Source organism: Pimephales promelas, chromosome 3, assembly GCF_988280905.1.
Source record: "Pimephales promelas chromosome 3, fPimPro1.hap1.1, whole genome shotgun sequence".
Taxonomy (NCBI): Eukaryota; Metazoa; Chordata; class Actinopteri; order Cypriniformes; family Leuciscidae; genus Pimephales; species Pimephales promelas.
In genome coordinates, this window is record NC_142771.1 from 35,364,702 (window position 1) to 35,379,867 (window position 15,166).

General features: G+C 37.6%; 1 protein-coding gene across 1 annotated transcript in view; it reads left to right on the forward strand.

The window, feature by feature from the left end:
• The window catches only part of coro7 (coronin 7), a 177,068-nt gene that overhangs the window by 17,444 nt on the left and 144,458 nt on the right, over positions 1–15,166 (forward strand). The window contains exon 7 of the mRNA XM_039686393.2: positions 5,722–5,772. Coding sequence (XP_039542327.2) covers positions 5,722–5,772 — 51 coding nt within the window. The remainder of the gene's footprint in view (positions 1–5,721; positions 5,773–15,166) is intronic.

The following is a 15,166-nucleotide window of genomic DNA, read 5'->3' on the forward strand; positions in this document are numbered from 1 at the left end:
CTCATACTGAAGCCATTAAGAATAACACCTCATCATGACAGTGGACCACAATGCATCCTAAAATTTCAGAGGAGAGTTGGAGAGGAAAATGGAAACGGGACAAAGCTATAAATGTGACACTAGATCACAGAGTCGTGGAGTCGAGCTGTAATTTAAGCTAATATGCTCTCCAATCTCCAGATCCACCGTATTAAAGCAAATAAGCTCTGCCAACATGTGCGTTCAATTCCAGACGTTTTCCCCCATTAGGTGAACGGGAGGAGAGCGCGGCTCGGGACAGGCCTGGTTTGGAGGCATGGACCCGCATATTTTATGACACGCAAATGCCTGCCACATGAACGCTGAGGCTTTGTTCCACAGCGACAGGGGAAGTTTATGATTAAAAACGCCATCAAAGCGTTAAAGCAGGTGTTGATTTAAGAGCTCGTGTCTGCGTGCATGCGACTATTCATACTTTTGAAATACTGTTAGCTAAAACCATAAAATACATTAACGTTACTTGCAAAAAAAGCACTTGAACTTATTTTGGAAACTTTTTAAAATTCAAACAAACTTTCAGTTTTGTAATGCATCCAAATAATTGACAATAATTCTCTTTTGATTTTTTTTTTCTTTCTATAAATACTATGGTGGCCGCTGTTCATAGTTTGTTGTCCATTATAACAAAGAGGCCTGTGGGAAGTTTACCTGAGCGCATTCATGTGCGATGTGCGTCAGGGGTCGGTCGGGTCAGACTGTGTGTAGTCTAAGTTTGTGTAGGCGAGTAATAAAAAGCCTCCATGTTAAATCAAGAGCCTCTCTTTAAAGCCGTGCAGATTCTGATGTGCGATCAGGTTCTTCTGTGTGTTTACATGGATGTAATCTCAGCGGCTGATCTGGGGTCAGTAGTGTCAGATGCGTACGGTCTGTGGGTGGGCTGCCAATGACGGCTCCCCGTTTGCAGCGTCAAACTATAAACAGCAAATAAAAGAGCATGACTACACTGTGCATGACATGAACGATAGTTTCAGTAACACTGGATTCTCTTGATTGATAAAGTAGTTGTTGCTGGTGTTGAAATGAGGGTTTAATGTTCTATGTTGGCTGCCATATACTATGGGAGTCAATGGGACCAGAAACTGTCTGACCCTCTTATCAATGTTATTTCTAGAGCACAGTTCCAGTAGTGGGATTGAATGTGAAATTGAATAAATGCACTCAATAACATCCACAATGGTTTTGGACACCCAAAATGGCTGTTCCCTCAAATATTCCCCTATTGAAAGTTGTTTGGCTTTTAGCCTTTCTGTTATCTAAACATGTTAAACCAACATCATTTGGATTCTGATGTCAAATCGACTTTCATTTCCAACCAAAATCATCCCCCTAGTGACGTTACTACTTTCTACTCAAGGACCCTGACAGTGGAGTAGTGGAGCAAAACGTACGATATTTGTCTTTTAAATGTAGAGAAGTTCAAGTAAAAAGTTTCCAGAAATGTTACCATCCAATGTTAAGTCTCCATGCCTTAAAATGGCTTGAATGTAACTCTACAGCCTCGCCTCATTTAGTATGAATATGCAAATGAGCCCCGCCTCCACTCACTCCAGCTCAGAGATCCACTGGTTGACGTTCACATGTTGATCTGATTGGTTACAAAGTCGTTTGTGACGTCAGAAACTGCAGTTTTACAAACACTCTAGCAATGGTGTCGACTTATGTATTTGCACATTGTTACAAGTAGAGCCAGACCGATATATCGGCCGGCCGATATTAGGCATTTTCCATAATATCGGTATCGGCAGTTATAATGGCTGATAAATGAATATTTAAAAAATAAAATAAAAACGGACGAAACACGCTTCAATCATCTCTCCTTGGCCTGTTATAGTGAAAATTTATGTTTTACAATTTGCAGTATGATGTTATCTATTGCTAAATTATGGCTCATCATAGACTAGCTAATGCCACTATCATCAGTGGAAGACCGCTAACGTTAACATTAATGAGCTTGGAAACCACAATCAACTTTTTCTGCCTAAATAAAGTAATGATTACTGTATTTATAACTAGCATATCTCTAGTTACAGTCCCTGCATTGTAAAACGTAAGTTATACTTGCGAGGAGTGAACATTTAGACATAGAGAAAAAGTATCAAACGTATCTTGTGCAGAAAAGTTAGCTTTTCTTTTACACGTGTGTGAAATCCAACAATATTTAATAAAAAATTAATAAATATCGGCCGATATATCGGAATATCAGATTTTAAAACCCAAAAATATTTGTATCGGTATCGGCCTTCAAAATCCTTTATCGGTCGGGCTCTAGTTACAAGCTTGATTTTCACCACGGGGGACTTTAATTTTTTAAAGAAGATTTTTTTGTTTACTTTTTGTTTATTTGTTATTTTGGTGGAATGTCAAATTGAGCACACTGCATTGTGGGATATAGTGATATGATAGTATATTGTTCCAAACAAATACATTTTCACATTGCAAAACTTTTAAATCCATTACTACTCATTTTACATGCGACGCAATTAGCCAATCATAACAGGTCATTTACATATAGAAGGAACAGTAGTGTAACCGTCTGAGAGCAAGTGAAATAACGATCATCAATTTAACATTTTAAGATGGGTAACCTGACCCGTTTGAAACCCTCTCTCTTGTATTTGAGGTTTTTCAGCAGTAAACACAGCATGTCACTGTGAAATAGTGTGGCTCTGTGTGAGCGCTTACTGTTTGTTTGTGCTATGTGGTCTTGATTTGTAGTCTTGGTTTTGGTGACTTGTGTTTGGTGTGTTTGTCTGGAGAAGAGGTGGCAGTGGAAGGGTGTGTTATGGGTAAAAAGCATTATTCCTTGTTTCCCAGTGTCTTTAGGGAGGGTTTGAGAGCATCTGACTCACAGGACTGAAACCACACAGTGACACTGAAGGCAGGATTTAAAGGCATCATAGGCACATTCCAGCTGTCCTAGCTATGACATTGTAACTGTAAACTTTTTTTTTTTAATTTATGTATTATAGAAGTACTAAAATATTCATATAAATGGTTCAGTCTGATTATAATTAGACTATTTTACATAACATTTGTCTGCTCTGTGAAGTTTTATGGTTTTTAGAGCATCTTGTCGATAGCTCAGTCAGTGACGTGCAAAAACTCCTATTACCGGTATGCTATTTCAAAGGTTCCTATGACCCAGTCTGTTGTGATTGGTCTACTCTGCTCTGATTGGTCAGATGACCCAGTCTGTTGTGATTGGTCTACTCTGCTCTGATTGGTCAGATGACCCAGTCTGTTGTGATTGGTCTACTCTGCTCTGATTGGTCAGATGACCCAGTCTGTTGTGATTGGTCTACTCTGCTCTTATTGGTCAGATGACCCAGTCTGTTGTGATTGGTCTACTCTGCTCTGATTGGTCAGATGACCCAGTCTGTTGTGATTGGTCTACTCTGCTCTGATTGGTCAGATGACCCAGTCTGTTGTGATTGGTCTACTCTGCTCTGATTGGTCAGATGACCCAGTCTGTTGTGATTGGTCTACTCTGCTCTGATTGGTCAGATGACCCAGTCTGTTGTGATTGGTCTACTCTGCTCTGATTGGTCAGATGACCCAGTCTGTTGTGATTGGTCTACTTTTCTCTGATTGGTCAGATGACCCAGTCTGTTGTGATTGGTCTACTCTGCTCTGATTGGTCAGATGACCCAGTCTGTTGTGATTGGTCTACTCTGCTCTGATTGGTCAGATGACCCAGTCTGTTGTGATTGGTCTACTCTGCTCTGATTGGTCAGATGACCCAGTCTGTTGTGATTGGTCTACTTTTCTCTGATTGGTCAGATGGCCCAGTCTGTTGTGATTGGTCTACTTTTCTCTGATTGGTCAGATGACCCAGTCTGTTGTGATTGGTCTACTCTGCTCTGATTGGTCAGATGACCCAGTCTGTTGTGATTGGTCTACTCTGCTCTTATTGGTCAGATGACCCAGTCTGTTGTGATTGGTCTACTCTGCTCTGATTGGTCAGATGACCCAGTCTGTTGTGATTGGTCTACTCTGCTTTGATTGGTCAGATGACCCAGTCTGTTGTGATTGGTCTACTCTGCTCTGATTGGTCAGATGACCCAGTCTGTTGTGATTGGTCTACTCTGCTCTGATTGGTCAGATGACCCAGTCTGTTGTGATTGGTCTGCTCTGCTCTGATTGGTCAGATGACCCAGTCTGTTGTGATTGGTCTACTCTGCTCTAATTGGTCAGATGACCCAGTCTGTTGTGATTGGTCTACTCTGATCTGATTGGTCAGATGACCCAGTCTGTTGTGATTGGTCTACTCTGCTGATTGGTCAGATTATGGACAAATTTGTTACAAACCGACATAGTTTTGTACAGGAAGTAAGACTGATATTACTGACGACTCATTTCAGGCAGTTCGTAATCGGTTCCTTAGTTTGGGAGACAATAACTCCATTTATCTGCACTTTGATATTTGAATCTTTTCAGACCATTTATATTCACAAACAGCTCTACTCACCACATGAAAGGGGCACTTTAACATGTGAAGTGCTACTTGTTTGATATTGCGATAATTACGAATCTGTCTCAATAGACAGCTCCCTATGTAGACAGTGTAGTAGGTGAACTTGGTTTTGAAACCCTTTGTATCCTGATTGTAGATGATTACGCTCTGTTTTATGGTGTGTCAGGACTCTTGAGGGAGTGTGTCAGTCTCTGGTCTTCATTAAGGATTTGTTATATTGAGTGAAAGACGTAGTGCCGGTCGCAGCCTGTTCCTATTAGTGCTCATTTCCCCTCACTGATCTGATTCTCTCTCCTGATTGGCTGTCTTTGTGTGTAATGGGGTCGTCTGATGGTCACAGATTGACTGAACTGATTTTGACGTTGAGTTCAGTCTACACCAGGATTTACGCTGCCAGTTATGTTGACAGACTCATAACAAATACCACATGAAGCACATGAAGCACTTAGTCACTTCACAAATACTACTGTTGATGCCTAGAGGAGGCCTGTTTTAAAAAAAAAGATATCTTTTTAAAGGTATATGCATGATATAATTCAGATTAATTTGAGGAAATAAAATATATGTATACATAAAGAAATATTTAAATATTTAAGTAATTACTTCATATATTAGAAAACAGAAAATATTAACTTTTTTAATTAATATTCCTCATTGCAGCCTCATTTGTTTTAATTTTATTTATTTATTTTTGGTGATGTTTTGATTTTGTATATACAAAATTATATGTATTATAATCTATTGTGTAATACACAGTTATATCATACAACTATATGATAATTGAGGCCGTTTGAAACAAAAGCGTAAAGAATAATTTTACAACCACAAAAGTGTTCTATTAAGAAAATCTGACACTTTAATAGTGATTGTGGGATAATGTGGTATGTTATCGATTTCTATAGAGAGCAGATATGCTGTTTTTAAATGTATAACCATTATGCAATTCAGTTCACTATATAAGTTAAGGAAATTAAAATATTTTAATAATAAAATATGTACAGTAAATAAAAATATGTATATTACTAACGAATAAACTAATTTTACTAAAAATTGACAAAAATATTAGAAAACAGAAACTTGTACCTTATTGTTGCCTCTATCTATGTTTTTAAAATATTTCTTAATTCTGATATTTAAGTTTGAAATGTTGAACTCATGTTATTGTGATATAGTTATATTTTAACCTCTGTATTTTTTTTCCCCCTTAGGACAAAAAGCTGCGCCTCTTTGACCCGCGGGCCCAGCCATCTGCCGTTCAGGTTGGATTTTAATATCATATTACCTGCTATATTGTCATTTACTGGTGGTACTAATTTGAATAATTTTGAGACTGCAGAAGTTGCATTTTCAGTTGAATTTGGCGAAACCACTTGAAACATTTTGTTGTGTTTAGCTATTTCATATATATTTTCATATATATTTCATGTTTATATTCCCAGTAATCCTGAAATGGGATTTGAAATGGGGGTATGTGTATCAAATGGAGAAATCATCATGACTTTTTCATGGTATTTGTGTTGACTATGGTTTGACTATGGGAATCTGGTTTGGTATAAATTTTTATGTTTTTGAAAGAAGTCTCTTACTCTCACCAAGGCTACATTGATTGGTTTATTTCTTTTTCAGGATTCAAAGTAAAGATTTAAAAAAAAAAAACGTTACTGACCTTGAAATTTGGCGCAATAGTGTAAATGTGTGTATATATGTCCTTTTTCACCCTTCAGGTATCGTATTCTACCTTTAGCCAATCATATCAGGCTGTTTCCTAAGTGGCTTATTCTGATTGGCCCGGTTTATTAATTCACTCTTTCTCATGAGCTGGTGAAGCCGTGGGACCCCATTCATTGAACCCTGGGAAACAATACGCCATGATGCCCTGTGTGAACATGACCCTGATTGTGTTTTTGACTTTCGTAACCTGTCAGGATCATGTTTGATGGCTAATCAATGCCACCGATTTTAGCAGGAACGAGGAAGTTCAGATCAAATCACACCAAACATTCCCACAGTCCTCGTCAGGGCAGAGCGGTGACCTCATTGGCGGTTTCTCTGTGTGTTTGTGGTTTCTTTTGAAGGTAAATAAAGCTCAGATGAATCTGACTGGGTTAGGTGGATTAGACATTACCCACGCTGCTCTCTGAGCAAACAGCCGGTAGCTCTGTCACTTTACTGAAAAGACTAGTGTCTTAAAAGAGCAATAGATCAGATGTGTGAAGCCTGTCGTGACTTCAAACACACACACACACACACTGATTTTCTGATGTTTGTCCAGTTCAAAGCATTTCCTCTACACCTGCTTTTTTCATGTCCGACTTGTGGTTCCTGGTTCGACTTGTCGAGACTGTTTTCCAAAGATGGCGCCGCCTGTATACACGAAGTGGATTGTCTTTATAAAGTATCTTCTTATTAAACGGTCTGTACTCTTACAAATTTCTCAATGCTTCGTTTTGCATGTAGGGACCCTCATTATTTTACTGTGTTAGTGTGGGGCTATTTTGAGCCTTGTTAGTGGTATAAACTAGCGATTTCTCTTTACTTATTATATGCCCCCATATACTAGCGTTATACACTAAACAGTTTTTAGAGATAAAACTCTTTAGATTAAATTATAATGAAAACAAATCTCAGATAACGGTTGACTAGGTACCAATGTGTAATTAGACCAAAGGTTCATTTTGCGCCGGTGTTCTCCTTTAATTTCACGGTAAGGGTGTAATTAATCACGGTTAATCGTACAGATAGGGTACGATTGATCACAATTTCACATTTTAATCTATTGGCAGCCCTAATTTATATGTGTAACAAGGGCACTATGAAATAAAGTGTTTGCCCACTTGCTTCAAATTAAAAAGTATGTACATTCACTTTGTTAATTTTACTTAGTTTAGTGCGTTTTACTTGAAAAATTTGCAAACTGAAATAAAAAATACATCAATTTTGCAAGTGATTTGCTCTGATTAAAAACTAGGCAAAAAATATAGCTGCATGTAGCGATGACGGGCCCACCGCCACCTCTGTGGCTTTAGGGCAACGGTGCACAACGGGCAATATGAATTTAAATTAATTTAACCATATCAAAGTTGTCTAAATATGCTACGTAACCAATGATAACGCCATGCTTGTTTTACTCTGGTGGATTCTGGGTAAAAAAAGCTTGCAGAAATTACAGTTTTGTGAGAATCTTCAATATGATGGTTTACTTGGCTGGATATCGCAAATGATGACAAAATTAACGCGTTAAACGAGACAAATGCTTAATTTCACGGTAAAGGCCAATTTATTCTTCTGCGTAGGGTGCGCGCAGTAGGTACGGCGTAGCATACGCACAGACGCGTCCCATACCGCGTACCCTTCGCCGTAGCCTGACGCGCACCTCCTCAAAAATGTAACTACACGTCGCGACGACGCGAACCGCAAGATTGGTGATTGGACAGCTTGGTGGCATCGCACTTCCTCCTATACATTTCCGCACGTACCTTCTTACGCATTTCCACACGTACCATCTCCTCCGACGTCTTCTCTCATTTCTGCCTTTCAGTTTTAGTAATTTCACTAAAATTAACTGGTTTTCCTCCTTAATAAGCTCCAACTCCAACATGATCCGCTCTCTTTCAGGCTTGTAGTAACATAGCAGCAACTCGAGGAATCTAAACAGTGGAACATTAAAACCCTCCGCCGCCACCTAGCGTTTCGGAGCAGTACTGCAGAGCAACCAAGACCTGAACGCAGAAGTATAAATGCTCACAAAGGCGTCGCCTACGTGCGTAGTACCCTCGACGCAGAAGTATAAATTGGCCTTAAGGGTGTAATTAATCACGGTTAATCGTACTGAAAGTGTGCGATTGATCACAATTTCACATTTTAATCTATTGACAGCCCTAATTGAAATAGCTATAGTAACATGTGTAACAAGCGCACTGTGAAATAAAGTGTTTACCCACGTGCCTCAAATTAAAAAGTATGTACACTCACTTAATTTTACTTAGTTTAGTGCGTTTACTTTAAAAATTTGCAAAACTGAAATAAAAAAATACATCAATTTTGCAAGTGATTTTCTCTGGTTAAAAACTAGACAAAAATATAGCTGCAAGCAACGATGACGGGCCCAGGCCACCTCTGTGGCTTTAGTCAATATGAATTTAAACCAAGTATATGTAAAATAACCATATCAAAGTTGTCTAAATATGCTACGTAACCGATGATAACGCCATGCTTGTTTTACTCTGGTGGATTCTGGGTAAAAAAAAACTCAGTGATATGCAAATGCGAGAGATTAAAAGTCTGATTTAGGATCTTTCTCTTTCGGGCTCATTGAGTCGAATTCTTGAAGGACCAGCTTGTTTTCTGACCACATCCAGCTGGCAGCTCAGGAGTCGTGTGTGTGTGTGTGTGTGTGTGTGTGTGTGCGCCCACCACCCCATTAACATCACATTCACTCTATAGTGTCTTTAATGAGCCGTCACGGGCCAACCCTAACAAAACCCAGCCTGACAGGCCTTAACCGACCCACAGCAGAGAGTGCGAAGCTTTGTTTACTCACAAAACCCTAAAACGGCCGAGCCACGCTCCTTTGCTGACAGAACTCGAGGCGCCCGTCCCGCCAGCTCCAGGGCGAGCCGATGCCCAGGCCACAGTGTAAACAGAGGCGCTTGAGACGTGTCTGAGTCGTGTTGTTTATAGACTCGACCTCATGCGAAACAGCCACACACTGACACACACACACCCATAAAACAATGCTTTCATGCGCCGGGTGATGAAAGCCGTCGACCGCACAGAACGGCCGCTTTTCTTCGACAGATTGTCTGATATAGACAGGTGGGGTAAAAATAGAGGTTAATTGTAGTTGTGTGTACGTGGTATTTACGGGAAGAAGAGAAAGTGTGTAATTTGCGCGTTCGGACGGCACGAGTATGATCTGTAATCTACGCTCGAGCACACGGCTGTATTTAGGGAGCTGGCACCAGTGTGTGTGTGTGTGTGTCTGAAACTGTGGGTTTGAGAGACGCTCGCATTGAGATTTCCTGCCGAGTCTTGATTTTTAAATGATAAATGCATATTTAAGTCGCACCAAACCACTCAAAGCTCAGACTGGGTTTTGTTTTTAGACTCTGGCTAGTGGTTTGGTGCGCAAATTAGACCTCCCCATCTCCATGATGTGCAAGTAGTGGAACTATACATCTTTGGTTGTTTTATGTCCCAGATTTAATAGAAGATAATATAGTAAGATAATATAATATAAAAGATGCGAGCCATATCAAGAGCGTTTCTCGTATTATGTTTCACAAATGATGATTTTGAGTTAAATTTATTAGTATTTCACCAATGTAAAATGTTAATTTGATGTATTTTAATTTTATATTTTTGTTATTTTTATTTTAATCTTTATTTAATTTTCTTCTTTTTGTTGTTTTATTTGTATTCATTTCATTTAAATAATTTGTCAAGTAAAAATATGGATTTTTTGTATTATTCAATTGTCATTCAACCTTTCTATCTATCTGTCATTCTTTCTCTCACTATTTCTATCTATCCATCTATCTATCTATCTATCTATCTACAGTATCTATCTATCTATCGTTTGTTCGTTCTATCATTCGTCGTTTTTTCGTTCTATCGTTCTATCTGTCTTAGGGTTGTGCCGATAGACGATAGTATCGTGTATCGACGATAGTCTGACATATCGCCGATGGCAGATGCCTTTGACGATATCAATACGATAATTGGCTCGTTTTATCATAATGTATTAAATTATTATTATTAGGCTATTATTATTATTATAAAGCTAGTATTGTTATTAAATGAATATTAGGAACTACAATTAATTTGCCAGATTCTGTCTTTCTATCTGTCTATCCGTCTGCATGTCTGTCTTTCTGTTTGTGTCGTTCTTTCTGTCATTCTATCTATCTATCTATCTATCTATCCATCCATCCATCGTTTGTTCGTTCTATCGTTCTATCGTTCTATCGTTCTATCTGTCTTTCTATCTGTCTATCCGTCTGTATGTCTGTCTTTCTGTTTGTGTCTTTCTTTCTGTTATTCTTTCTGTCATTCTATCTATCCATCCATCCATCCATCCATCCATCCATCCATCCATCCATCCATCCATCCATCCATCCATCGTTTTTTCGTTCTATCGTTCTATCTGTCTTTCTATCTGTCTATCCGTCTGTATGTCTGTCTTTCTGTTTGTGTCGTTCTTTCTGTCATTCTTTCTGTCATTCTATCCATCCATCCATCCATCCATCGTTTGTTCGTTCTATCGTTCTATCTGTCATTCTATTTGTGTCGTTCTTTCTGTCATTCTTTCTGTCTATCTATCTATCTATCTATCTATCTATCTATCTATCTATCTATCTATCTATCTATCTATCTATCTATCTATCTATCTATCTATCTATCTATCTATCTATCTATCTATCTATCTATCTATCTATCTATCTATCTATCTATCTATCTATCTATCTATCTATCTATCTATCTATCTATCTATCTATTGTTCTATCTGTCTTCATTCTATCTTAACTCGTATTGACTCTTTTAACTGATGGACCTGAGGGGTCACTGGGTTTGATGGGAGTTTCATACCCATCATCCTCTGCCGTCACATGTTGTGGTCAGCACTTTACATTTTTGCTGTGTCGGTGTTTTTTTGTGGTTTACACCAATTAGGAGAACTCATCCTGTCTTTCAGAAGAGTGGTTATTGGAGTGGGTGGAGCGTGCAGGTCTTTAACAGACGCGTGTTTTCTTGATGCATGTGTCTCTCAGTCCTTATGTGCGTTTGTTTCAAATTACAGAGCTGAAAATACTCCTCATAGTTTCAGGCCGCACTGGCTGCGGAGATGCGGTCTCTGGGCAAACAGGAAAGGGAATATTTTCTGGACACAGGGCCCAGATTTCTCGATTTCGTCTTAGGCTTCTGCTGCTTTTGGTGAAATCGGAGAGGCTTTGGAACGAGCTCGAGAGGAGAGGGGAAAAAACGCAAAATATTCAAAGTAGACTGAGCGACTGCAGGGGTTTGTGGGAGACACACACACACACACACACGGACACTTCAGAGAAGGAAGAATGGGTATATATTAGTCCCGTGGGTTAAGGTTACACCAGGATATGCTGAAAACAAACGGCGTGTGCTTCAGTACAGTAGAAGAATGGAAACTCATAGTCCATAACTCACAACAGATAATACGAGAAGCATCATAAAAGTATTACAGAAAGTACTTCTATCCTGTTTTTCCTGCTAATTCATATCATTTGAGACAAGCTGGCTGTTCCAGTGGGACGTTTAGATGTGAGCGTCGCCAGAGAAGATCTGCCAGCGTATATTTGAAGTTTGCTGCTTCTGATTAAAGTTGACATAAAGTAGACGTGTGGTGTGCCATGAGAGCTTTGACTGTGGCTTTATTTCCATATGTAATGTTAACCCTTACTAAAATTACAGTTTATTTCCATATGTAATTTTGGGGTTGGTATATGTTTTTTTTTGTGTGTGTGTGTGTGTGTTTTTGAAAGAAGTCTATTATGCTTACACTGCATTTATTTGATAAAAAATACTGTAAAAACGGTAATATTGTGAAAAATTACTACAATTTAAAATCAAAGGATGTATTAAATAGATCAAAAGTGTCAGTAAGGACATAATGTTACTAAAGATCTGTTTCAAATGCTGTTCATTTGAACTTTCTATTTTTCAAAGAATCTTGAGAAAAATATATTGCAGTTTCCACAAAAATTTGAAGCAGCACAACTGCTTTCAACATGAAATGTTTCTTGAGCAGCAAATCATCATGTCAGAATGATTTCTGAAGGATCATGTGACACTGAAGCCTGGAGTAATGATGCTGAAAATTCAGCTTTGATCACAGGAATACATTACATTTTAAACATACACTGTAAAAAATATTGTTGTTTTAACTTAAAAAAGTAAGTAACCTGGTTGCCTTAAAATTTTAAGTTCATTGAACTGGAAAAAGTGAGTTAACCATCAGAAACTCAAAATTATATGTTATCTGAACTAAATAAATTATTTAAGTTGATTTTTACAAAAGAAAAAATGCTGTGATTACTACACTGTAAAAAATATTGTTGGTTTAACTTAAAAAAGTAAGTAACCTGGGTTGCCTTAATTTTAAGTTGACTGAACTGGAAAAAGTGAGTTACTACAATGAAGTAGATTAATTTAACCATCAGAAACTCAAAATAATAAGTTGTCTCTACTAAATAAATTATTATAAAGTTGATTTGACAAAAGAAAATCTGTTGTGATTACAAATCTTGAAAATATTTTTTTGCAGTGTACAGAAAACAGAAAACGGTTATTTTAAATTGTAATAATATTTCATTGATATTGTATGTAGTTGTGAATGGTTGTTTGGGTTGCTAGGGTGTTGGAGCAAACGTTGGTGCTACATGTTGGATGCTCATTGGTCAGTAGAGTTTATAAATGATACTGGTTAATAAAGTGAGATTAAATACATAAAGTAGCCTATATTTGTGTTTAAACGTATTTAACTATTGCATAATATTCTAAGTTTGCATTTCACTGTTTTCTTTCATTTTGAGGAATACTGAATCTGTTTTTGTACAAAACGAACGGAATACCTGCTCACATTTAGTCTAAAACTACAAAAAAAGCATCATGTTCACACAGCGCACAGACTTCACACATCTTTTCGCACATCTGCACTTGCGGTTTCTCTCAACATGGGGACAGGAGAGCTCTCAGTCAGTAAATCGGGTTGAAAGTAACTCCGATATTTTGTCGTAAACGTAACTAGTTACTTGAGAAAAGTAATCTGATTACATATCTTGCGTTACAGCCAACACTGAATGAGACATTTTAGTTATGCATTCGTTATTTGTACTTATCTAAACCTTAGTTTTATACTGGAAAACAATAGTGCTGCGAGGTTAGCAGTGCGAGGGCACTCGCGGTCCTCGAAATCCTGCATGTTTTCCGATTATAAAGACGAAGAGCTGTTGGAGTGAGCAGCTGGCAGCCGAAGGCAACATCTCCAGTGTTCTAGAACTGGAAATAAATGCTAAACGATCACAGCTTGAGTCTGCGCACTTTCCCTACGGAAACAAATTGGTGTTTACTGTGTGTGATGCAAGCATTACATTCTGTAGTATGAGTGTTTGTAAATATAATATACTACGTATTGTTGTACTCAAGGAAAATTTGACAGCATTGTGAAAAAATGTGACGTTGATTTATGTGGAAGGGGATCAACTATTAAATATATCCCATATTCCCAAAGCCAGGGTTGTCGTTTCTGGTTTTGCTATGACAACAGATTCATCATCACAACATCATCATCACACTGCGGATTTGTTCCTGTAAACACTTCAGAGCGGAGAATACACACATGGGGGCCAAACATGCATTTCAAATATTATAAAGTCTCTTTTTATTGATTTATTTCACTCTTTTTTTTTATTTGTATATTTATTTTATTTAATCATTCATTCACACATACGTTTTGCTGTATTATTTTTAAATTCTATTTTGTTATTTGTTACTTTATTTGTTTGTTTTATTTATTTAAACTTGTTTATTTATATATCTTCATTTTTCTTAGTGTTGTTTATTTATACTTATTTTATGTATTTATTTCGATTAGTTTTTATGCATTTATTTACTCCTGCTTATTTTTATTTGTGTTTATTCATTCATTTATGCATCCTTTTGGTTTGTTTTCAAAAATTTTATTTATTTATTTATTTATTTTTTACTTGTTATTCATTTATACTTACTTTATGCAAGTATTTCTTTTTCTACTAATTGTTATTAATTAATTTAAGTATTTATTAAATTATTTTTTTAGTATTTTTTCCTTTATTTGTTTAAACTAAAGTATTAATATCATCATTTTAATTAATATATTTATTTATTTTCCTTGTGTCCTGCACTGCACAAAAATCCTGGGTTGTTTTAACCCAATTTTAGGTCAAATATGGACAAACTCCAACGTTGGGTTAACATTTTTATTAAAAAAATTGACCCAATGGCTGGGTTTGTCCATATTTGACCCAAAGTTGGGTCATTTTTTAGAGTGTGTATCCATACAGTGCTTATGTTGATTCTGTGGTGAAAGACTCCAGCATGTGCGCGTCATCAGTGTGTGAAACTGTTACTGGAGATGTGTTATGGTTCCTGTAGCGATGCACAACTCATTACTTGCTCTTTAACCCATTATGTTGGTGGTGATGAACCCAGACAGTTTTCATAAATGCCTCATGCAGAACTGCCAGACAAATGTGTGATATAAGCGGATAATCATTTTACCAGCACATTAAACCGTCTCAGCCGTAGTTACGCGCAACCACGTGAATATTGCTTTTGGAGAAGCAGGATGTTTTCCCCATCAGGTGTGTGTGTGTGTGTGTGAATGACAACTAGAGGAATGTGTGAAAGAAGCGGTCTCTTCAGTGTTACATTACCTCTTATCTCTCGCTGCAGCTGTGTGTGTGCGTGTGTGTGTTTCATCTGTTAGTGTTGGTCATCAGGTTCACACTTCACACATGCTTGTCATGATTTCCGGCAGTGCTTTGCGTAACACACACTATCTGAGATCTGTCTTGTCATTTTTTTTTTTTTTAGGTATACTGTACTGTAGTTAGTTAGACCACTGTTTTTGTTATCATAATA